Source organism: Anastrepha ludens, chromosome 4 (assembly GCF_028408465.1).
Source record: "Anastrepha ludens isolate Willacy chromosome 4, idAnaLude1.1, whole genome shotgun sequence".
NCBI classification, from domain to species: Eukaryota; Metazoa; Arthropoda; class Insecta; order Diptera; family Tephritidae; genus Anastrepha; species Anastrepha ludens.
The window spans coordinates 40,945,199-40,971,835 of NC_071500.1; the positions used below are offsets into that span (position 1 = coordinate 40,945,199).

A 26,637-nucleotide genomic window follows, 5' to 3' on the forward strand; every position below is an offset into this window, starting at 1 on the left:
GATCTTTCTAGCGAAGCATTTATTTCGTCAGCACGTGTTCCTCGAGTCACAACTGGTAGGATTTGACGGAAATCTCCTGAGAACAGAATTGTACATCCACCCATAGGTGCATTTTTGTTGCGCAAATCGCGCATTGTCCTATCCAGTGCTTCCACAGACGTCTTGTTTGACATGGTAGCTTCGTCCCAGACTATTAATGAGCAGTCACGCATCAATTTTCCTGTATTGCTCTGTCTAGAAACACTACAGACGCTGTTATCATCATCGGTGGCGATTTTCAGCGGGTGCTTCATTGTAGAATGTGTGGTTCGGCCTCTTTCCAAAAGAGTAGCGGCAATGCCGGATGACGCAACAGCTAACGCAATTTTTCCGGTAGATCTCAATTACTAATTACTGTTGTAATATCTTGAAAAATATTGTTTTTAATTACAGTATGTCAATTAATTGTTTGCAAAATGAAAAAAATTCTATAAGCTCATTTTTAGGCTTACGCCTTTTCATCTAAAATGTTTTTTCTTAGACAATTTTTTTACAATATTAATAAAGGCAATATTCGTTACCCGTTTTACGTACAACATATACAAAAACCAAAATATAACAGTAAAATAAACAAGCAGCATTACAATTCGGCAAATATTGCGTTGTCAATTAATTCTTTGCAAAATGCAAACACAACTTGAAATTAAACTGAAGCTAGCTAACGGTACTTTTATTTTGAACGCAAATAAACGCGTGTCGTAGTCGTTCATTATTAGCACACATTTAGTATGACTTATGCTTTTAAAAAGTGAACATTTTAATCAGTTAAGCAATGCCGGGCAAACGAATTAATGAAAATGTTATTCAGTTAGTTTATTTTAACTATTATAAGGGGAAGTCGGCTAAAGAGTTGGCGGAAATGTTTTCAATTAAGCTCAGAACTATTTATAATATTATTGAACGCGCAGAAAAAGAAAACAGGCTTGAATTAAAGCACTCAGGAGGCAGACCACCAAAGCTTTCTAGACGAGATCACTCAAAAATTTTAAAAAAGATCAGCGAATCCCCTCAAACGAGTCTGAGGCAGTTGGCATCTGATATAAAAAATGACTGTGGAAAAACTGTAAGTCATGAGACTGTCCGGAAAGTTTTAAGACTGCACAAATATTCTTCGCAAATAGCCAGAAAAAACCCATTACTGTCCGCAGTTAATATAGAAAAGCGGCTTAGTTTTTCTGTTGCCCATATAGACAAGCCATTGGAATATTGGGATGACGTAATTTTTTGTGACGAGACAAAAATTATGCTGTATAGTCATGATGGACCCAGTAAAGTTTGGAGAAAGCCAAGCACAGCTCTGCAACAACAAAATATAATACCCACAGTAAAATTTGGCAAACTTTCAGTGATGGTATGGGGCTGCATCTCGTCGAATGGTGTGGGTGAGCTGCGAATTTTTAATGATATAATGACAAAGGAGTATTACCTTGACATTCTCAAAAATTAGTTGACAAGAAGCGCGATGAAGTTTGGATTCGTTGACCCAGAAAACCCTAATAAACTAAAATACAAGTTATACCAGGATAACGACCCTAAACACAAGTCGTTGCTTTGCAGGACCTGGCTACTTTATAATTGCAGTAAAGTCATTGATACTCCACCCCAGAGTCCCGACTTGAACCCTATAGAGCATTTGTGGGCGTACTTAAAGAAGAAAGTGAGCAAACACAGTCCATCTAATAAAACCGCTCTCATCAACGCAATTCAGGTTGAATGGCAGAAAATACCAGAGACTTACGACCTGAAGAACCTTATACATTCCATGCCCCGTCGTCTGCATTCTGTAATGGAAGCTAAAGGCCGTCACACTAAATATTAAAGTCACACACCTTTATTTTCCTTACAAAAGTCACATAATATTTGAAAATGTAAACAATTAATTGACAGCACAGAATTTACTTTTTTACAGAGTTTTATGTTTTTTCTTACTTATTGTCCTGAAGTTTTGAGTTTTGCTGCCTTAAATATGTTAAAAATAAAAGTGACAAAAATAATGTGTATTTAAAATTTCGAAAATGTTATTTAAGTTGGTAAAATAAAGTTATTAAAACATATTTAAGAAGCTTTTATCATGTTGCAAACAATTAATTGACATACTGTATATGCTGTAAAGAGCCATATACATAGATCCATATGAAAACAACAATGTATTTAAGGTATTTAATTGGATAAGGATTAATGTTGTACCCATTTGTTGAAATCGCTTCGAAAATAAGCTATTAGTTGTCGTAAAAAGTAAATGACAAAAAATGTTATTGTATGGAATTGATAGCAAACTAAACGCGCTCCGAATCAATAAAAACTATTCAAAAACTGTATTTTAATTATGTGCGATTTACTAATATAGAACCTGAAAATAGCGTTTTATTTCGCTGTAAAATTGTATGTACATATAATTGCATGGAATTCAGTACATACATATGTACATATGTCCGAAATGAAATAATGTGAGCGATTCGTAAATACATACATACATACGTCACCATACGATGTAATTCAACATTAATGAGGTGTGGTGAGATTATCGCTTAACGCCTGTTGCTTCATTCGGTTGACAGCGAACACACACACACAAACAGCTTTTTTGGAAAAAGAGCTGCTTTTGTTTAAACAATTTTGGTTAAATAACAAATAAATCAATTATTTTTTTTGATGCAGAACGAAAGTAAATATTTCAAAGTTAAACTTCAAGAAAGTTTCATTTTAATTGGTTGATTCGTTTATGATTTATGGCCGTGAAAACAAAAAAATTATGTTTTTTTGCCACATTTTGACCGATTGCCACGCCCCCTTTATATATTTCTTCACATTATATAGATATAAACCTTCCTCTTCAATCAATCTATCTTTAAAAAAACCGCATCAAAATCCGTTGCGTAGTTTTAAAGATTTAAGCGTATAAGGGGACATAGGGACAGAAAAAGCGACTTTGTTTTATAATATGTAGTGATAATAATACGAGTAATTCTATTTAATATCATTAACTAGTACTTATTGTTTCAGTATTGCATTTCATACAGTTATACTATTTCGATATAAACAATGCTAATTTCCGTTTTAATTTTTCTCTTTTTCTCACTTCCCTAGAATGGTGATATTCATTGTCCGGGTTTTTCGACCACTGTTGCAACTTAAGCGAAGACGCACGCATAGCGAATAGAGGCCATCAGGTGTGAAAAGGAAGAACCAGAAATGAACAGCCTTCTTCTACGTATCTGTCAACATTTGATTTGACTAATTTCAATACAAACAGTAACAATAAATGTTGGGGAGAAGATAAAAAGGAAAGTGAGAGATCAAAGGTGACTGCTGCGTGTGTCATATACAATATGTGTATGCATAAATACATACATACATACGTAAGTAAGTAAGTACGTGATATAGCGAACATAACTATTTCTGCGGTATATAAAAGGAAGGAATTGCTATTTTTGAACTGGCTAATATTTATTGATGAGCTTACAATTACCCGAAAATTGTCTCACAATATTGAGCTTGATTATCGCTGTCAGCTATTGAAGCTACATTACACGGAACTGATAACGGTATTTCACCAGAATTTGAATACAAACGCATTTCTCACTGAAAAAGGCAAAGGGAAGAAAATCTGCCTATAAATTGTTTAAATTAATTGTTTTAAGGAAATTAACTAACCACAAGCCGAGCAACAGCAATCGTAGTTAATGTATCGGGTGTGGGCTCACACTCACATACTTTACCAAAAGTTTCAAACTTCTGTTGCTGGTTTACAAAAGCAACAGACTAATTATCCCGTGTTCAGATTGCATAGTAAAAGCTTTTCCATCCGATTCGAATAATTTAACGGAGCATTGACAAGCGCTGAAATCTACTTTCATTTTGGGCCCATTCGTACAGCTTCCACACACCCTCAACTGATAAGCCAGCCGCGACAAATTCAATATTGCTGCCGTTGTTTGAAGTTTATTAAATTGATTAGCCGTAACTAATTGGACAACCAAGTGAACACATGCCAACGGCAATGAGAGCAAACATCATCAACAACCAAAACTGTAGAGCTGTATAAACAGCTATGAAATCCCACCTGTGGGCGCGCACAATACAGTGAAAATAACAAAAACACAAAACATAGTTGCGAAAATTTTTAATTTTATTCGCACATAACAACACTACCACAAGCAGCCATACTGGTAAACGAGCATCACTGACAACGTGCGTGGCGACTGCAGTTGCAGCTGCAGCTGTAACAACAAGCGTCATATCGACATTTAATCCCGTTAACCCCACGACAGCAACAATTACAACGGCGGCCAGAGTCTTTTCCCGTTACGATAGCATCGAGGAGCTGCATCAGCGTACCAGCAGAAGTGGAAGCGCGATTGGAATAGTGCCAGTGGTTGCGGCGCAGGGTGAACAAGGTGCACGTGGTAGCATAGTAGCCGCAACTGGAGTGGGAGTGGGATCCAGCGCTGGAATTGGCAGTGGAGTTGGCACAGGAGGTTTGTATGCAACCGCAGGTGCGCGTAATGTACCAGTAGTAGGTAGCGGTAATGGCAATGGTGTGCGTATAGCAGGTTCGCGGAGTGGTAGTATAGGAGCTGGTTTAGATGATCATCGCACAGTGTTAAGTCCCAGTGGTACAGGAACAGCAGCAGCAGCAGCAGTTGGTGGCGGAGGTGTTAGTGGTGGCATTGGCATTGGTGGAAGTGGCAGTGGGAGCAGCGGCGGTACACAATTGATAGGCGGTGCTACGTCGACGGTACCGGGGAGGCTTTCAATTAGCTCACCATCAGGTGCAATGGCACAAGGCGCCATATTGGGTGTGAATGATTTCCCTGGCACGGGACTTTTAATTGTAGGTAGCGGTGTTGGTGTTGCTAGCAGTGGTGGTGGGGCAGGAGTTGGCCAGGGAAGTGTTGGAACGGGTGCAGTGAGCGGCGGTGCACCCAAACGGCAGGGCAGCTTTTCGAATGTTTTCTTGAAGTTGATCGATGGTATGCCCGCCGGTACAATGTTTTCGAAATTCAAGAGTGCCAATACGGCATCGACATCATTGCAAAATATCACCGATGCGAATCCCATTAGCCAGTACTTTAAGATTGGTGAGCAGGTGGCATGTGCGGGCCCCGAACTGGTGTGGCGAATACATGACGGCTACCGGAAAAGTGATGGCAAGGTGAGTTGAAAGGAAAATTTAATAAGTAAATGTTAATTGCTACATCCAATACACTTATGTGTTATTTACTTTATACTTTCTACAATATTAGAATGGAGGATCGCTTTGTATTTTTAAAGAAATATCTAAAAAAAATTTAATAAATATCTCCTGTCAATTCTTTCGAACCTTCCATTAATATAAATGTCATACCTATTATTCCAACGGATGCAACTTATCAATAAAATGAAAACGGTTCAATCATTTATCATTTCAATGGACTTTCGATGGCAACCATCACATATTCCAATGTTTCTAAATATTTTCTAAACAAGTTTTCATTGGCCGATTACTGAATTGCCTTCGATATCTTCTAAGTTTTGACGACGGCAGTTTGACGCGGCTGAATTCCGTTTTATCTAGCTCTGGTGCAGTAAATAAGGAATGGTTTATTTACTGTTTGGAAAGGCTGAAAACTTTATTTTATTTATTAATAAGTTTACAAAAGATTACAGTAGATATGTGAAAATATTTTATGTTACATGTTCCTTACAATCGTTTATACGCGCGTTCATGCGCTTTCGCTAACGTCTAGAATCGAAAAGAAAGCTTGCTTCTCTTTGACAGCTGTTGATTGGCGAATGAGAAAAACAGAGAGGTGAGAAAATGCGAAATGGGTTACCAAAGTAACCTTTCGCAACACCCCCCTTCGTAAATCTTATGCGGTTTTATGCATGACGTTTACCCCACGTTCTTCAACCTCGACGTCCAATTTCGCCAACTTTACTATCGGTCGTGTACATAATCCATTTACTGTCTTGACTACTGCGCTACGGGCTTGGCCATCTTTACCAAAATTCATATCTATTACTACTCCTTTCGGCCACGAATTTCTCTTGGAGTTTTCATCTACGATAACCACCACGTCGTTCAATTTGATTGGGTTTGCTGGTGGCTGATACCACTTTGCACGTCTGGTAAGACAGGGGAGATACTCCTTAACCCAGCATCTCCAAAATTGGTCAGCCAACTGGCTAGAAATTTTAAAGTTTTGCCGTAGAGCCGATTCAGAGTTGGTATTATCTGTTAGTTTTCGAATACCGCTAGAGTGTCCCGTCAGAAAGTGGTTTGGCGTAAGAGCTTCATCTTCGGCTGAATCAAGCGGCACGTATGTCAGTGGCCTTGAATTTAAAATGTTTTCGATGTCGGCTAGAACGGCTCTTAACACCTCCTCTCGCATACCGGAATCTGGTAGAATGTCCATTAGAATCGATTTCTTGGAACGTATCATGCGCTCCCATGACCCTCCCATATGTGGTGAAGCGGGGGGAATAAAAATCCATTCAATTTCAGGGTATTTCCTTTCTATATCATCCGACGATATTCTTTCAATTTCTTTTACTTGAAGTACACTAGCACCGCGAAAATTGGTGCCGTTGTCCGATATAATTCGCTTCGGTACTCCACGGCGACTCACAAATTGTTTAAAAATCAGCAAAAACGGATCGGTAGATAAAGTAGGTGAGATTTCAATGTGAACTGCGCGGGTGGTAAGGCATGTGAATAAAGCACCCCACCGCTTTTCACGCCTGCGGCCAATTACAACGTCCATAGGTCCGAAATAGTCCACCCCTGTAAAGGCGAACGGCCAGGTAAAAGGTGACACACGTTCCATTGGCAGATCTCCCATTTGAGGAGGTTGTGGAGAAGCCCTACGGTTCCGGCAGGTTTGACATTTTGCAACACATTCTTTTACCAGCCTTCGCAAGGCGGAGATGCAGACCCTTTGCCTCATCTCGTTGACGACGATCTCGTTGTGATGGTGGTGAAATTTCATGTGATAGAAATCGACGAGTAGTCGCGTTACGTCGTGCTTGCGTGGCAGGATTATTGGACGCTTGACATTAATGGCAACACACTCAGCAGCATCAATTCTACCTTTTACTCGCAGCAGGCCAATCTGGTCTAAGTATGGGGAGAACTTGAAAAGAAAAGATTTTCGATTGATTTCCTCACCATTACGCAGACGACAAATCTCTTCATGGAACACCTCGCTTTGACAATTAAGCATAATTGCAAGCTCTGCTGTCTCTATGTTGTCTGTGTTAAGTAGCTTTTGAAGAAACTGAGAACGTGGCTTTCCCTTCGTAACCAATCGTAGAAAACGTAAAACAAATCGATGCGCACTGCGAAGCTTCTCCCAAGTACTAAATCTTTTTACATCTGGAGTTATTTCTGCGGTCGTACCCAATGAGTTGTTAGCGAAATCCATATGCTGTATAACCTCAACTGTCTCTTCGTCATCATCTGGAAATTGTATAATTGACTCTCGTTCTAGTAGGAATTTAGGTCCACTGAACCAGCGTTGGTAGTCGTCGAATTCTCGGTTGCTGCTCCATTTAGTTCCTTCGCCCGCAATATTCTCACCAGATGGCAGCCACCTCCATTCCCTAATAGCAGAACTCTCGAGGATCTCTCCGATTCTCAGCGCCACGAATTGATGGTATTTTCTTGTGCTCGAGCGCAGCCAAAACAACACATTTTTGGAGTCTGTCCAGAATACTCTACGATTTACTGTAATGGACAATTCATAGCTAAGAACATTTGCCAGCCTAAGTCCCAAAACAGCAGCTAACAGCTCCAGCCTGGGTATGGAAGTGGGCTTCAATGGCGCAACGCGAGTTTTCGAAGCCAAAAGTGAACAGGATATTTGCGAGCCTACTTCTGACCGGATGTAGACCACCGCAGCGTAGGCTTTTATGCTTGCATCTACAAAAATGTGCAACTGATTATTTTGGTTTTCGCTGGCAAGTGAAAGGCAACGGGGAATTTTTATGCCGTTGATCGCAGGAATGCGTTTTACCCAACGAAACCAGTTGCAACGTTCTTCTTCTTTAATCGGTTCATCCCAACCTACTCCGGAGCGCCAGACATCTTGTAAAATAATTTTTGCCTGTACAATGACAAAACCGAGCAAACCTATAGGATCGAAAATCGTCATTATTGTGCGCAAAATTTGTCGCTTCGACACGATCGTATTTTCATTAAAAACTTCGTTTGGAAAAGTTTTCAATGTATGTTAACTCATCCGAAACTGGCAGCCACCACATCCCTAGTACCTTTTCTACAAGGTGGCGCAAAAGTAACCTTGCGATGTTTTTTGGCTGTAATTAAAAAAAAAATGAAAAACTTTGATTCTTCTTGTGGATTATTTTTATTTGGTCTTTTAATTTTTTTTACATCAAGTCGAGAATATGATGTCATGTAAAAGTTGATTGCCATTTGAGCCCTTTTTATGGCATTTTCCATCACTTTGGCTAAAAGTTCCGGCGATAGGTCCTCACATTCTTGACGGATATTGTCTTTAAGAGCTGCAAGAGTCTGAGGTTTGTGGACATAAACCCGCGACTTCAAAAAGCCCTACAAAAAGAAGTCTGGAGCGGTCAAATCAGGCGATCTTGCTGGCCAGTGCAAATCGCCAAAACGGGAGATTAGGCGCCCGGGAAATGCATCCTTCAGCATATCGGTTGTGGCACGTGCAGTGTGTGCCGTTGCACCGTCCTGTTGGAACCACATGTTTTCCAATCCCAATTCATCAAGTTGCGGCAAAAAGAACTCGTTGATCATTGCTCTGTAGCGCTCACCATTCACAGTAACCGTTTGGCCCGCGACGTCTTCGAAGAAAAAAGTTCCGATGACTCCTCCAGCGAAAACAGCACACCATACAGTGACTTTGAGCGGGTGTATTGGCTCTTGGTGGGTTACACGCGGATTTTCAGTGCCCCAGAAGCGTAAATTTTACTTATTTACGTACCCGCTAAGATGGAAATGGGCCTCATCACTCATGATTATTTTTGATGAAAAATCATCTTCCTCTTGGTGGTGATTAAGGATGGCTTGAGTATATGTTAGACGCGGTTGGCGGTCAGCAGCTAACAGCTGATGCACCGTCTGGACTTTGTACGGAAACATCTTCAAATCTTGTACCAAAATTCGCTGTAAAGACCGTCGACTGATACCCATTTGCGTGGCACGTCGTCTGGTCGATGTCGACGGCGCTTCCATGACATCCTCGGCTACAGCAGCAATATTCTCTGCAGAACGGCTACTCCGGGTCTGCCACGCCTGTGTTGCCACGCATCTCGTGTTGTGCCAGTCTCTTCGAGGCGAGCGGCTAAACGTCGCAGTGTTTCACCAGTAGGCGTTGGACGGCGAGGAAATCTGCGACGAAATTCACGTTGTGCCAAAGTCACCGACCGATTATTGGTCAAATAAATAGTCAGCAATATTCCGCGTTCTGGAGCAGTTTAGCGTAACAGTGTTTATTAACGTGTATTTCGCATGTGTTTACAACACAAATGTCAAAACAGAACTGACATTAGGGGCCAATCGCAAAATTTGTAGCATTTTCTGATAGGAGGATTACTTTAGCGCCACCTGTTATAACGGCTTCTGGCTCTTCAAAACATTTGGCGGCTGGAACGCCATCAGCGTCTAATGAAAATAGTACGTGTTTGGAATTAGATTTCCAGTTTCTCATTTGGAATCCGCCCTCCTGATGAACCCAACGAACTTTAGTTGCTAGACGAGCCAATTCATTTTCAGAGTCTGCACTCTGAAGCCAGTCGTCAACAAATGTGTTACTAACGATGGCCCGTTCGGCGTCGGGATGAAGATCAGCAAATCGTTGAGCGTTACGATTTTTTATGTAGTTCGCCAAGGAAGGCGAGCACGAAGCGCCATAGTCGCGAGACGAGCCATCGTTTCGCCAAAGAAATTTTTGCGCCACTTGATCTTTTTTTATAATTTTAATCTAGTGGAACATTTCGCGTATATCTCCACAAACTGCGAAACGTCGTTCGCGAAATCGGAGCAGTACCCCCAAGAGAGACTTTAGTAGATCGGGCCCTTTCAATAACATATCATTGAGCCCGACACCCTTTACCCTTGCTGCAGCATCCCAAACCAATCGAGTTTTCTTTTTATTGGCATTGAGAACAGTAAATATAGGGAGATACCAAGACCTAGCACTATATTTTATTTCGTTTTTGTTCAACTTACGTACGTACCGTTTCTCATAATCATGTATTTTGTTTATAAAAAATTGACGAATTGACGAACCACGCTTCATTTTACTTTCTATGCACAAGAGTCGCCGGATTGCCATAGGCAGCGAATCGGGAAGCTCGACAGCTTCGTGCTTCCAAAGTAATCCGGTTTCCCATCTCTTTTCAGCGGAGATAAAGCACGTGGTCTTTTCCATGATTTGAAGAGCGCGTTCATCATCTTTAGATATCAACGGCTTAATTGGTGCATATGATCCGATGGCGTCAATAGAAAAATATGTTTTCAGTTGCTGGTCCATACGATCGTCTCTGGTTGTATCACATTCGCAGGTATGCAATATTCTCGGTTGTTCAACGCAGTTAGTTTTATCGCGCCCATATACACTCCATCCTAGTCGGCACTTTGCGGCAATAAGGTCGGATTCCCTATCTTCTCTTATTTTGATAGGGATTCCTATTTTAGCGTTGTCCAAACCTATCAATATTCGCGCTCTTGCTTTATTATAGGGTCGAATCGGCAGACCCTTAATGTGCGCGTGCTTACTAATCGTAGAGCTGAACAGCGATTGCTGAGGAAGTAGTAGATTGGCAACGGTTCGAACGTTTCGAAGCCTGTATTTTTGAGAGGGTAATGTAATCGGTGAAACATAAAGATTAACAAATTTCGAATTTGCCTCATTTTGAGTAATTTCTCCCGTCCAACGCAAGCATAACGATTCAACTGGCCCATCTAAATCAAGCTCGTTCACCAATTGAGACTCAATTAGCGTACAGGAGGCTCCTTCGTCGATAAGGGCGAATGTACGTATTGCTTTGGTACCGCTATGTAAAATAACCTCCACATACCTGAAAAGCGCCCTTTGCGTTTCTTTATCAGCTACTGTGCCCAACTCGTGGTATAATGTTGCTTGTTGTTGTTTTCCAATCGCCAACGAAGTTCCATTGTGAAGCAGTGGATGGTGAGCCATTCTACAATCATCTACCCCACAGCACCTTTTCGAACTACATCGACGAAAGAAATGACCTTTGAAGCAGCGTAAACAGAGTTTATTTTCACGTACAAATTTCCATCTGTCACTTTGCGATAGGGCGCGAAACTCATAGCAATCGGACAGCGTATGGCTCGCACCGCATTTCAGGCAATTCATCGGCTTTTCACTCTGCTCGTTATTTTTCGCAACCACATCGTGAATCATTATTCTGCCCTTTAGTGATTCGCGATTTCCCTTTTTTGCTTCGACGTTGCTATTACACGATGCTATCGCCGATGTCTGGATGGAAGTGACCTGGCTAGCGCACATGGCTAGACCGAAAAGTCAATCATCGAATGCAGCAATGTCAGCGCGTCTCAGGGACATACATTGCTGACCCCAACTCAACCTTTGGTTACATGGCAGTTTAGCTACCAGCTCGTTTAATAGCACTGGATCATTTAGATAATCGTTTAGACCGACCGCCTGCATTGTAGCGCTATAATTTTGTACCGCTAATGAAAATGTTACTAAGGTTTCTAATTTGTCTGGCTTTACAGATGGTTCCTCTCTTAACCTACGCAGCATTACTTGGTGAATTACGTCTGGTATACCATACAACATGCGGAGTGTATTGATGGCCAATCCAACCGTAGACGGCATAGGGATGATCGATGTTAGAAAAACATCGATGTTGACATCGATGTCATAATCGAAAGCCCAACATCGATGTTCAATATTTATCAAAAACTAAACATCGATGTTGGATAACATCGATGATTTTTGCATTAATAATCACATAAATAAAATTAAAAAAAACATTAAATTTTAAAGGAAAGAGAAAAAAATAAAATATAGTTTAAACAAACTAAAAATGTATGTATATATAAAAACAAATAAGATCAAAAAGATACACAACTAAAAATAACATAAATACAGTAAAATCGTTCGAAATTTATTAAGAAACAGAAGATGTAATTATTGCAAATTCCAATATTTTTTATCCACTGACTGAAGGAGAAGTAATTTTGAAAGAGAAGAACCTTTCAATCTATTTCTTTGCTGGTAAAGAGTAGAGCCAGCTTTTGAAAACAGTCTTTTGGATGGCGTCGATGTAGCGTTAGTACTCAAATATTTCACTGCTATTTTTTTCAATTTCGGATAAGTGGAACCGATCACATTATTCCAAACTTGGATAGGATCTTGTTTGAGATCAGACACTGGATTTTTTAAATAGTAACTCAACTCGGAAGGCATTTCCTGATCACTTTGCGAAGGTGTGGAGTTTTGGAGAGTTACAATTTTGTAATGTTCGCTCCACAAATTAAGTTCTTCTGTGATCTCTCGCGACGCACTAATATCTTCTTGAATTACTTCTGTTTCCGTCGCAGTAGTTAGTAATTCTTTAATAAATTTGATTGCTTTAGAACAAGCTATGAGATCTTGAAAATGAATACGTTTAAATCTTGGGTCTAGCAACGTAGATACAGCAAGTATTTGAACATGTTCCGAAGGTAACAAGCGTTTACTGATTTCAGTTATTATATTCTGTTTAAGATCTTGACCCATACAACTGTTTGTTTTGATGTTGTTGATTTTCAAGTTTAGCATTCTTGTTATGCATCAGTATATGTATGTAAATATGTCTTTCTAAATGCTCGACAGCCGCAGCTGCTGTGCGTCAAGTGCGCGCATGAGCATACAGTAAGTTGCAGAAGAAAACAAGCAGCTTAAAAAAAAAGGTCTGATTCGAACATTTTAATGCTAAGAGAAAATTTGGAAACAATTATTTTATGTTAACTGATAGTAGGCAAATAGTTAATTAGTAGATTACTTTACGTATGTAATTGAATTGATAAAAAGTGCACAAAACCTATGCATATATCTGCAAAGTTAGAAACTTACTCTGAAATCAGAGCATTTGTAGGTGCCTGTAAACATGTCAAGGTTACTGTACATACAATGCTGTGCCTATGAATGTGCGCTGCGCCTATGAATGCGCGCTGGATTTCTTGAGAAGTTTTACCGTTTTATTTTGAGCTGTGGCTGGTGAACATACATACACACAGCATATACATATGCGCAAATGTATTTAAATTCACAAATTTACATTTGCATATGCCATCTTCCTGTGCGCCTGGTAATGAAGCGTTTTCTATAGAGGATTTTGATTCAGTTGAGGAATTCAATCAACAAAGTTTTACAGACACCAGACAGAAGACATAACATATGTATGTATATAATTTTGGATGATTTGGAAAATTCAAATATATAGGTCATATTAAAAAGCTACCTAACATTCTTTGCTTCTAATCAGCAACAAATTCTTTTCGACTGCTGCTAAATTTACATAATTCAGCCCCTTACTGTTAATTTTTGTTGAAAAATGTGTCTGTGGTGAAATTGTCTTCGCGAGACGAGTACCCCTCGAAATTCCATACGTTCCTGTCATTGAGACTTCTCTATACGTTAACGTTCTCTGTTGATAGTAATTGGTTGAAGTTTCATTGTATTGGATAGCAGTTGGTTGTTTGGTTTTTGCTATTTAGTGTTGATTCAGCTAAAAGAGACATTTCTATCATTTATTAATATTTCATTGTATAATAAATATTTTCCTGTACATTCACTTAAAAATCTGCCTATAATAATAAATAAAAATATAAATTGGAAAAACCCAAATTGGTGACCCCGAACAAAGAGCATTTTCATAAAAAAGTGTTTTCCGAGAAAATTGTGGGCATTTCTAATACGGCGAGCGTGCATCGACCATAACCTAAATTTCACCTGCACCTGCATACTAATATAATCGCACATTCCACCACGTGTAACCAACGCTTGTGGTACTACACCAAAGTTCGGAACTTAACGGCGAAATTTAACACAAACATTGGAAAGGGGCTTGTATTGATGCAACGCGGTTGGTAGGAATTACCTTCCGCATTTAACTCACTATTCAACCATACAAACAATTGAACTTTTAATGCAACTTTAAAACGTAATTCAACGCGCAAATACAACATTTTGGATGCAATATTTTTTCGAATGAGAATATCATCAAACAACGAGAAGCCTTATCTGCGACCAAGAGAGCAAATACCAATCGAGGTTTTGGAAGCCATTCAAGGGAACCTACAATCAATATTTACCAGAATGATCCAACAAGACTGCACACCTGGAACCTCATCAGGAGCCTCTCAACGGCAACTACAACAAGAATTTCGCGAAAATGTGAGTACCTTCACCGATCAGCCTTTACAAAGTAGTCATATTGCGGCTAAACCACCCGTTTTCTTCAAAAGTAGCCCTCATATATTTTTCATTCAAATAGAGACGTCTTTTCGACGCGCTAACATTTCTCCCGATGATACAAAATACGACCACGTGGTCGGCGCATTAGACGCGCAAATTCTCGAACTGGTCAGTGATTTTCTTCGCAATCCTCCCGAAACGGACAAATACGAGTGTCTCAAAAATAGAATTATCGCGGAATTCGTGGACTCCGAATCGAAAAAAAGTTCGGAAGTTACTTAATGACGTTGAGCTTGATGACCGTAAACCATTTAAGCTTTTGCGTCACATGCATGACCTGGCCGGAAGCTCAGTTTCGGAAACAATTTTAAAAAGCTGGTGGATTGAAAGATTGCCTGTTACACTTCGAGCTTGCTTGATAATTGGTGATGAAGATTTAGACATATGCGCCAAACGCGCCGATACGATCATGGACTTTGTTGGATCCACATCCTCACAAGTCATGGCAGTGAAAGCTGGTGCCAGTACACCACATAAAAATTAACAATTTGAGGAAATCCTCAACAATATTAAAGCTTTGACACAGGCAGTTGCTAATTTGGCAACCCAGTTGACCACCCCCGGTGATCATTCACGGTCACGATCACGAAGTGGCAACAACCAGAATGCACGTTCAAGCTCCGGCGACAACGGTAATGCCAAACCGTTTTGCCGATACCACTACAAGTTCGGTGGCGCAGCACTCAAATGTGTTCCCCCGTGCAAATTTAATGATAAAAGGCCGGAAAACTAAAAGCCGCTTCCTTAGGGACGACAGACGAAGCGGAAGTCATGACCAGTCGTCGATTGTTCGTTACGGACAAAAACACCTGCAGGAATTTTCTCATTGACACCGGCTCCGATATCTCAATTCTACCGCGTATTTTCGTTTATTTGCCGCAAACAGCACTCCCATTAAGACTTTCGGCCAACATCAGCTTAGCCTGAACATTGGCCTCAGGCGCAATTTCACGTGGCCATTCATAATTGCCGATGTAGATAAGCCAATCATCGGCATAGATTTTTTAAATTACTACGGTCTCATTATTGATGTCTAAAAGCGCAAAATTACTGACGAAAATACCCAACTGGTGGTTAAATGCAATTCCATTATGACTCCATATGAAAGTTTATCCACCATCAATGTCGGGAATAACAATGTGGCTGAACTCATTAGCGAATTCAAGGCTCTGACGCTTCCACCGATTTTTAGCAAGACGGATTCAGTCCCATCTAATGACATTACTCATCAAATCATTACCACGGGTCAGCCCATATTTTCGGCAGCACGTCGTCTCAACCCGGAGCGACTTAAAATTGCCAAAACAGAATTCGAAGCCATGCTCAATGTTGGCATCTGCAGTCCAAGCAAAAGTGCATGGGCAAGTCCATTACACATGGTTCCCAAAAAAGATGGGCGCTGGCGATTCTGCGGTGACTATCGGCGTCTTAATGCCATTACAGTACCAGATCGCTATCCCTTGCCTCATATCCATGACTTTACACAAAAGTTTGCTGGATGCAAAATTTTCTCGATCATCGATTTGGTTAGTGCTTACAACCAAATTCCAATTGATAGGTCTGACAAGGAAAAAACGGCCACAATCACCCCATTTGGCCTATATGAATTTAACGTCATGACATTCGGTCTCAGAAATGCTTCTCAAACATTCCAAAGGTTCATGAACAAGCTGTTCATGAATTTGGATTTCGTTTTCGTCTACATAGACGATATTTGCGTGGCTTCGGTTAACGAAACCGAACACCGGAAGCATCTTCGCATAGTTTTCGAGAGATTAGGGGCTTACAATTTGAAGATTAATCTCGCCAAATGCACCCTCGGCCAGCTCGAAATAATTTTTCTCGGCCACACGATTACGGCAGATGGCGTCGCGCCTCCTAAGACCAAAACCGAGGCCATTTGTCAGTTCAAAAAGCCGACAGTAGCTCATGAGTGGCGCCGATTCTTGGCACTCCTCAATTAGTTATTATCGTCGTTTTTTGGCTAATGCTGCTTACACGCAGGGTAAACTACAATCTCTCATTGTCGGAATACAAAAAAAGACAGAACGCCATTGATCTGGACTGAAGAGGCGTCCCAGGCGTTTGAACAATGCAAGTCTGATCAGGCTAAGGCCACACTGCTAGCACATCCTTTGCCGAATGCCCAAATGATTTTAAGCAATTTTTCGGTTGGTGCAGTTTTACAACAGCGAGTGGGTAATGATTTACAACCCCTAAGTTTTTTTTCCAAACGAATGTCTGATATCCAAAAGAAATACAGTACCTACGATCGTGAATTATTGGCAATCTACTTGGCTGTCAAGCATAATAAATACATGATCCTGGGTCGTGAATGCATCATTCTCACCGACCATAAGCCCATTACGTTTGCTTTCAAGCAAAAACCGGAAAAAGCTTCGCCCAGACAGTTAAGGCATCTTGACTTGATTGGCCAATATTGCACAGACATCCGGTACATATCGGGAAAAGATAAAGTTGTGGCAGACGCTCTATCAAGAATCGAATCCATTTCCAAAAGCGTAATTGGCCATCGTGATATCGCTCAGTTGCAAAGCAATGATGAGGAGCTGACATCATTGTTGAGTCCAGATTCCAACACTCATATCAAGCTTCACAAAATCAGGATTCATGATTCTGATTTACCCCTATTTTGCGACATTTCCCAGGAGAGGGTTCGCCCTTTCATTCCACAAGCTTTACGGAATCAAATTTTCAATCTGGTACACAATGTTTGTCATCCCGGCAAACATGCTACCAGCAAGCTTATCACAGAACTCTATTTCTGGCCAGACATGAAAAAAGACGCCACGCGTTGGACAAGTCAATGTCTCGATTACCAAAAAAGTAAAATTTCTCGACATAATCGAGCAACTCTTGCTGAGTTTAAAATTCCTGACGGTAGATTTCACCATGTCAACATCGATTTGATTGGTCCTCTGCCGGTCTCAAATGGTTTCCGTTATTGTCTCACTTGCATTGACAGATTCTCCCGATGGCCCACGGCTATTCCACTGCAGGATATGTCGGCGTAGGCTGTCGCAAATGCCCTCTTAAAAGGATGGATCTCTCAGTATGGGGTTCCACGCGTTATCACAACGGATCAAGGTAGGCAGTTTGAATCCGCTTTGTTCAGAGAATTATCAAAAATTCTTGGATTCAAACACAATCACACGACTGCGTATCATCCACAAGCGAATGGCATGATCGAACGTTTTCACCGCACGCTTAAAGCTGCGATCATGTGCAAAAACGATGCCACTTGGTCCAATTCACTTCCTCTCATTATGCTTGGCCTCCGCGCTTCACACAAGCCAGATTTAAACGCCTCGCCGGCCGAGCTCGTTTACGGTACAACCTTGCGTCTCCCCGGTGATTTTTTTGAGTATTCCAAAGAACCTGAGTATTCGACCGAATTCGTGAGCGGGTTGAGGAGTACCATTGAGCAGTTACGTCCGATCGCGTCGTCCAACCATGCCAATATTAAAAGCTACATTCAGAGTGGGCTTGCCAACTGCACTCACGTTCTCTTACGCGACGATTCAGTTCGCAAATCGTTAAAACGTCCCTATGACGGGCCTTACAAAATCATTAAACGTGGGGATAAGACCCTTGACATTGACATTCGAGGCAGATCGGTGACGGTAACCACAGATAGAGTCAAGGCTGCGTGCTTAAACTCAAATTTTGTTAACCAAAATTTACCTCCTAGTATTAATAGAAATCAAGAGGCTCAACCAACAATTACTCATAAGCAAAATGTACAGCCATTAGATTTAAGTTACAAAAAACAACCTATTAGTAATAAGAATGGGGATGCCACAAATCCAATGGCCACCAAAACCACTCGCGCTGGCAGACAGATTGTAAGACCACAGCGCTTCGTTTCTTTTGTATCGTGATCGGTTGATCACTGGTGGGGGAGTGATGTGGGGCATTGCCTGTAATTGCATGTATGCACTGTACAACGCGTTCATACAACAATAGCAGCGTGAGTGCTGGGCGTAGGGATTGTTGATACAAAAAGGCAGCGTGTATACGTTGCTTTAGTATTTTTGTTCCTCGCGTTCGTGCAGGTTGATAGTAATTGGTTGAAGTTTGATTGTATTGGATAGCAGTTGGTTGTTTGGTTTTTGCTATTTAGTGTTGATTCAGCTAAAAGAGGCATTTCTATCATTTATTAATATTTCATTGTATAATAAATATTTGCCTGTACACACACTTAAAAATCTGCCTATAATAATAAATAGAAATATAAATTGGAAAAACCCAAAGATATAAACAATTCCTTAATTAAATCTTATGCAGTGAACTTTTCAGAATATACCATATAATGAATTACTTAAAAAGTTACTGCGCGCACTTCAAAAATGGCATGGAAGAAACTGGCAGACTTACCTTCGTAAAAACATTTATTTTTACAATTTTCGTCAAGTTAATCGAGCATAGAGATAGCGAGGGGCGAAATGGCGCGCTTCACATGAATGATCCACCATTTCGTATTTTGAAAATTTGACTTAGAAATCGTGTTCAGCGACCCCAGCAACCCTCATGTACCCAGTTTGAAGTTAATCTTATACTTTAAAATAAAAAAAAAACTGGTTCGTAATATTGGATCCACCATAAATTGTTTTAACTTTCTACACCTGACATTGAAACGGTATTTTTTCAACCAGATTGTCGGCTTTGTCTTTAAGGAATTTTTAAGGGCCTTAAAACCTTTTGGAGAGAGTCTTCAGTTTACACATGTCCAAAATTTTGGAGACATGTTTACCGCTAGTCGAAAAATGATCGATTTGATTTTGAGACCAGAAGAAGTTTCAGTCGGATGAGAATATATAAATTGCATCAGTTATTTGCAGCACACCAGCTGCGATTTGCCGGCCACGAATCAAAAATCCTGATTCAACAGAACGTTTTTCTCAGCCAAACAATTTTTATCGAATCGGATGAGAATTTCACTATGATAGTACTTTGATATTGATCTTCTACTTGACATTATATATACTTCTTCTCAGAAAAAAATTTCTTTCGAATTGAAAAATAAATCATGATAGGAATTATTTTTGTAAAATAATCTATTGACTGCTGTTTTGCACATACATACAAGCTTATAACATCGCATTTTATTTCTGATGTTTATGATCGAAAAGAAATAATTGGATCCCAAATGAGCGCTATAAAGCAGATGTTTTGAGTGCAGAAAAACTGTATTGTGTTAGGTGACGCGTAAAGTTCGCATTGTCTTGATGAAGGGTGATTCATCTTCAGCGGTTAGTTTTCCTTAATTGCCCGAAAACTTAGGGCTAAAAAATAGTTGGTACTAATCAGAATTGACTGTTTTGAGCTTCTTTGGTAGTACAGTTGCGACATGACCAGATTTTCCAAAAAAAAAAAAAACAGGCGGCCATTTGCTTTGCGGCGCTTCTTAGGCGAACCAGTCTTGGGAATTTTGTTGAATTAAACTCGTCCGGTTCATATGCATAGATTCAAGACTCGTCACTTGTTCCTTCAATATTGTTTACCAATCGACACGAGGAATTTTTGGGCAATAGTTAAATTATGCGGTAACCAACGAGAACAAATTTTTTTAAGGAACAAATGTTCATGAAATATTGAACGTACGCAGGTCCCAATAATGCCCAAGGAGGCTTCTATCCGGCAATGTGAAATATGGCGATGCTGCATTATCAATTGGAGCATAGTATCGATTGCTTCTGGCACAAAGACCGTTTTTGGACGGCTTTCACGAAATTCGTTCTGGAAGGATCGACAGCCACGCTGGAACTCGTTGTACCAGCGCTTCACAGTCGCTAGGAGCGGCGCTTGAACGCTAAAAGTCGAAGAATGTTGATCAATGCACTTCAGTCTCGCTAATCCACGTTAAAAATCGTCGCACACAATTTTTCGTGAGTTAATTAATTGGGCGATTTGAATTCTTTAACCCACTGAAAAAAAAAAACCATATGAAACTCGTATATAAGTGAAATCCGTATATTCAATTTTACGCTAAAAACTACCAAGCTTTTCAATAAAAATATCGAGTTACATCTCTTCAGACGTAGTCCTGCAAAGGCGACCCTTTCATTACTTATCAGTCAGTGGCATTTTTGGTACACCTTTGAGCTTGAGGTGTACGATTACGGTTGATGGAGAAGTCAGATTCTATAGTTTGGTATCAGTCATAAATTATTTGCAGAAAGTTCGATGTAATCAATTCGATTATTCGAACATTCAATCATTGACTTCTCTATTCTAATTCTGAGCAAAATTTAAAAATTTAATAGATATTTCACATATATGAATGCTTTCAAATATTTTTTAATTTCTCTAGGCGTGTTCAATATTCGTTTTCGAGAAAAAAATAGCAGAAAAGCTGCTCAAACCGAGACGCAAGGAAATTGTAACGGAATTGCTGAAAAATTCTGTTAAGACAATGGATAGATTTCGTCATCCAAAGGTGAGTTGGGATATTCTATGGCGTTAGCAAATTAGTTTGATACACATTTATTTTGAGGTAGAAATTTAGGCGTAAAAATATTATGAGGTTAATAATTTTCAATTTGTTTTTTCGATTTGTAGATTCTGCAAGTTTTGCACACAGTGGAAGAGTCGACGGATGCACTAGCTTTTGCCGCTGAGCCTGTTTTCGCCAGTCTCTCTAATATTTTAGCTTTTCATGTAAGTAAACATAATAGAAAATAATACGGGTGTTACGTTTACATATACACATTTACTAGATACATATATGTGCAATTCGTTATCGCAAGGAACCAGTCATATTTTACTGTTTGATGAGGTCGTGGTGATTGTAAATGTGGTAAATGTAAAGTCAGTTATTTCATACGTTTGCATTGTGGGCCATGTAAAATTTGCTTTTTGAATCGGCTATAAAAAAAAACTAATCAATATTTTTTCAAACCTTTTTTTTTTATTTTGTAGATTGAATATCATCATTTATGAATGAAAAATAATATCGTTCAAATGACTGCCACGACTGGCTTTACTGTAGGCCATTCGATCAACCCAATTTTTAAGCACATTTTCGATTGTTTGGGCTCCAATTTCATGAATGCCAACTTCGATTTCGTGTTTTAAAGCATCAATCGTCTCTGGATGGCTCGCATAGCATTTGCCCTTAACGGCTCCCCACAAAAAATAGTCCAATGGGCTTAAATCACAGCTCCGAGGCGGCCAATTGATATCGGAATTTCGGCTGATTATTCGGTTTTCAAAAAGGGTAGCCAAAAGTTCGAGTGTAACTTTGGCAGTGTGACAAGTTGCACCGTCCTGTTGAAACCAAATGTCGTCCATGTCATCCTCTTCAATTTTTGGAAACAAAAACTCGTTGAGCATCTCACGGTAACGCTCGCCATTTACTGTAACCGCGGCTCCTCGCTCGTTTTCGAAAAAAATGGCCCGATGATGCCGCCAGACCAAACACCGCACCCAACAGTGACTCGTTGTGGATGCATTTGCTTCTCTACAGTAACGTGTGAATTTTCTGAGCCCCAAATCCGACAATTTTGCTTATTGACGTAGCTACCGATGTGAAAATCAGAAAAGAAGAAGAAGACTCACCACTTTGGAAATAGGTTTTCAATATTTCCCAATTTTGCTCAAGCGTAGAGCGTCCCACTTCGTAAATGTCAAACCTTTAAGTAAATTATGAACACATTTGACATGTCATTTGTGTTACCATTCTCAAAAAATATGTGGTTCAAAAAGTAAACGCTATATGGCCCACCCTGTATATTAAATTGCATTTTCATTTGTGACAACAAGATATTTGCAAATTAGCAGGGTTTAGAGAAGTCAAAATGAAAATTACGACATATAGGGATTTTTTTTAATTATAATCTTATTATATAATATTAAAAAACAAGAAATAATACGAATTAAATATAGAAAAAACGAAGTAAACTTAGCGGAAGGTATTATGAAACATTACGTTTTAAAAAGGGTTATTTTGCATTGCTCGTTTCGCATATTTTGGGACGAGAGTTTTCGAAAACAAGAGAAATTAAAAACGGTTTTTTAAACGTTGTAAGTCGAAAAATGAAAAATTATTTTTTTAATGGGGATTTCGCATCTTTGTATGTCATAAAGTCCTCTTCACTGTCGTCATTTAGAACATTACTTTTATAATTTTCCGCTAAAACTTCTTCCAAGTTTTCATCATACCGACAGAAAGTTGCTTTGCATTGCGAATTGCATATTTTATAAGGGGGGCAAAACTGGCATTGTCAAAAAATGTGAATTAAGGTTTTTTCAAAGCACCAACAGATTGTCTCAATCTATTGAGATTTTCGAATGAACGAAGTGCAAACTATCGAAATTCTACTGTATATCTGTGTATATCTTATTCTTTCTCCCTTCTCTATGATTTTTTCTTGACCATGAACCATGAACCATAGGAATAATTGCGGATCTAACACTTCAAAAAGGTAGAATTCATATTTTATAGACAATGGAGTACCCCGGTTTTCGAGGCATGTTGCCAGTGCACTTAAACGAGTATATAATTGATGTCTGCCATTGCCGAATGGGTTGGTGCGCGGCTATTATTCGCTAAGTGCACAGATTCGAATATTCCTGCACGAAGAAGTTTTGATAGAAAGATTTTTTTCTAATAGCGGTCGCCTTTCGGCAGGGAATAACAAACCTCCGAGTGAATTTCTTCCATGAAAAAGCTCCTCACAAAAAACCATTTGCTGAGTCGCCTTAAAACTGAAAGGCCCTCCATTTCTGGAACTACAACAAGACACACATCACAAATAGGACGAGGAGCTCGGCCAAATACTTATTAAATTGTTTAATTATTTAAATATGGAGTGCTAGCAGTCGGGAGCAGCTTTGATTACCGCAAGCCGTCAATAAGTTTTTATTGAAAAGTATTGGATATCGAGTGAATGACAGTGAATTTCCGGAGGCACCTCGAAAAAAAGTGTTTTGTGGTATTCCACATGACTCCCAACAGAATTATTGCATTTATTATACAACGTTACAGACTAGAGGTGCGAAATGACTTAAAGCTAATACTTAAAGACAAGACTTGGTTTTGATTTCAACTTAGATAAAAATATAGATCTAGGAAGGGAATTAAGGTACCTAATAACGGCTACATAATTTAAATAATTTGTTTAAGAAATTTAACGTGCAACGGAGATTGAAAACGCTAACCTTTTGGCGAATATTCAAGCTTATCTGCCCCAGTAGACCTGGACAATCCATGATACCCCAGACAACGTCATATATAAACATAATTGAGTGTATTGGACGTGGAAAAGAAAGTGATTTTGAATTTATTAACATTCACCACGACCTATAAAGCCGACATGCCTCGTTAAAATGAAAGGATTGCGGAACAAACCGGACAAAGCGAAGTTGAACTCTTTCGATTCTTTACAAATAAACAGTATGAATTGGATTCCAAATACTGAGGCGTACTTATCCATTGACTTCAATACAACAATAAGGTGTTTTTCTGGTATAAGGATAACGTGAAAGAAAGCGCAAACTGGAATAGGTCTTAAGAATAATAAAAATAATCTGACTAACAAAGGAAAACGCAGAGTCAAAAACTACACCTAGACATTCATTTACAACGAAAAGACGGGCACTAGAAATGTTATAAGTATAACACTGTGCGACAGTGATATTATACTTTTATGGATACCTAGTACAACTTGTAGGTATAGTAAAACTAAGAAAAATGGTATAGGAGAAATTTCCAATACACCCCCAAAATCTCATTTTAAGGCCATACCTATAACCGTTTTTCAGTAGGTTGATGTGAACAATCACTCCTAACTTCGCCAATTTCCATCCGATTTCGAATTTGTTTTTTTAGTTCGAAAGAACAAAAACAAGCCTTTTTAACAGTGTATTGACAATTTCTCTGAAGTGACAACTAACGAGACTGTAGACGGAAGTATTTGGATTTTTTTTATTTTTTCTCTATTTTTTCAACTTTGACATAATTTTTACGATATTATCCGATATTGAGGATTTTTTTTAGTACACTACTGTTATAGTAAATTTAATTTTACGTCGAATGAGCTATATTTGACTGTAATTGAATTAAAGTTAACAGAGTTGTGTGGGTTTTAATATTTAATTTTTTTGTTTACTAATTTGGTATGTAGGTATAACTTACGCTAAATGGGAATAAGGGCGCGTTTCGAAGCATGAAAATGATAACAAGTGTCATTATAAACACATAATATTTATTGGAGTATTGTGCAGTGCAGCACTGTACGGTATGGTACGGTGCGGTACGGTGCAGTACACAACGGAACTGTTCCAAACTTAAAAATGCATTGGAAACGGCCCTTTGGAGTTTAGTATGGTACGGTACATTTGTCATTCTCTTCATCAGTTTTGAATACTTCTCTGTAAGAAATTCGATCATCATCATTCATCTGAAGTCGTCATCGACTAAATTCCATTGTTTAAATCGAGAAGCGAGCGTTTCAGATTGTCTTCCCGATAGAAGTAAATCACGAGAAAGATCCTGAAAATCTGAATTTAATACAATGTGTCGTTCTGAAGACTTAGAACCAGACGGAAAGTTCTCTTCATCATCAGGTTTATTGTTATCAGTTTGATCATCATCAGCAATGAGTTGAACTTCGTTCAGTTCATGACCTGCAGTTGAGTCAATCATATCGTCCAAGACTACGGGGTTCTTAACAGTTGCAACATCAGCATACTTTATGTGCTTTCGAGTTTTATAATGATGAGCGTTTACATCCGTTTTACAAAAATAACAATCATCTGGTCTATGATAAGGCTGATGATGCCACATCATCGGAGAATATAAAGAAATTCGACTTTTCTGGCAACGTTTTGATTTATATCTCTTGAATTTCAATGAACACTCAGTACAAGCAAATTCCGGTTCATACCAGCGATCAGAAGTATTTAGTATATGTAAGATTAAAGAAATCGTTGTAGCCATCAACCAGAGCTTTATTTCTCTGTGACTTCAAACAATGCTTTTGATCCACAAACCACATATGAAACAAAACTTATTGCGATTATCGCACATTTCTTTCTCACAAATTGAAGCAAAACAATAATACTCTGACGTTTTAATAAGGTTAAATTATAATAACAAACTTCTTATATGCAGTACAGTGCACTCTTAAGTATACATATATACTCCAATAAATATTACGTATCTATAATAACGCATCAAAACACGTCCTTATTCCCATTTAGCGTAAGTTATGCCTACATACCAAATTATATTAGTAAAAAAAAAAAAAAAAAATCTTAAAACTCACACAACTCCATTAATTTTAATTCAATTACAGTCAAGTATAACTCATTCGACGCAAAATTAAATTTACTATAACAGAAGTGTACTAAAAAAATCCTCAATATCGGATAATATCGTAAAAATTATGTCAAAGTTGAAAAAATAGAGAAAAAATAAAAAAAATCCAAATACTTCCGTCTACAGTCTCGTCAGTTGTCATTTCAGAGAAATTGTCAACACACTGTTAAAAAGGCTTGTTTTTGTTCTTTCGAACTAAAAAAACAAATTCGAAATCGGATGGAAATTGGCGAAGTTAGGAGTGATTGTTCACATCAACCTACTGAAAAACGGTTTTATGGCAATAAAAGGAGATTTTGGGGGTGTATTGGAAATTTCTCCTATGCCATTTTTTTTTAGTTTTTCTATAGCCACAAGTTGTGCTAGGTCTCCATAAAAGTATTTTTTTTTTGTCACACAGTGTAAGCAATCGGATTTCGAACTATAGCGAAAGTCATGTGAAAACAGTTTTGATATAATAATATTAAGCAACAATTTGCTTCGAATAAATTATTTAAACCGCTTTGTGATAACGCAATATCCGAGGGGTAGGTAAGTCTGCTAAAAAATTTCAAATCATCTGCATAGAAGACAAATTTAGAATCGTTCCGTGTACACAACGTCTCATTGGTTATCAAATCAGTGTTTGGCGTACATACATAATTATTCACCACAGTTTGCGAAGCCGTTGACACTGACCCTCTGATATGTGACAGCGTATAGCAGTGGTCGCCAACCTTTTCAATGTGTTGAGCTACTTTCAAGATTTTGAAATAAACAGCGAGCTACTTGCAC

At 39.0% G+C, this 26,637-nt stretch overlaps 1 protein-coding gene across 1 annotated transcript in view; it reads left to right on the forward strand.

Annotated features, from left to right (window-relative positions):
- Positions 1–4,157: 4,157 nt before the first annotated feature.
- Positions 4,158–26,637, forward strand: part of LOC128862065 (uncharacterized) — a 354,012-nt gene continuing 331,532 nt past the window's right edge. Inside the window, exons 1-3 of the mRNA XM_054100472.1 lie at positions 4,158–5,194; positions 20,854–20,979; positions 21,102–21,200. Coding sequence (XP_053956447.1) covers positions 4,817–5,194; positions 20,854–20,979; positions 21,102–21,200 — 603 coding nt within the window. The 5' untranslated portion in view covers positions 4,158–4,816. The remainder of the gene's footprint in view (positions 5,195–20,853; positions 20,980–21,101; positions 21,201–26,637) is intronic.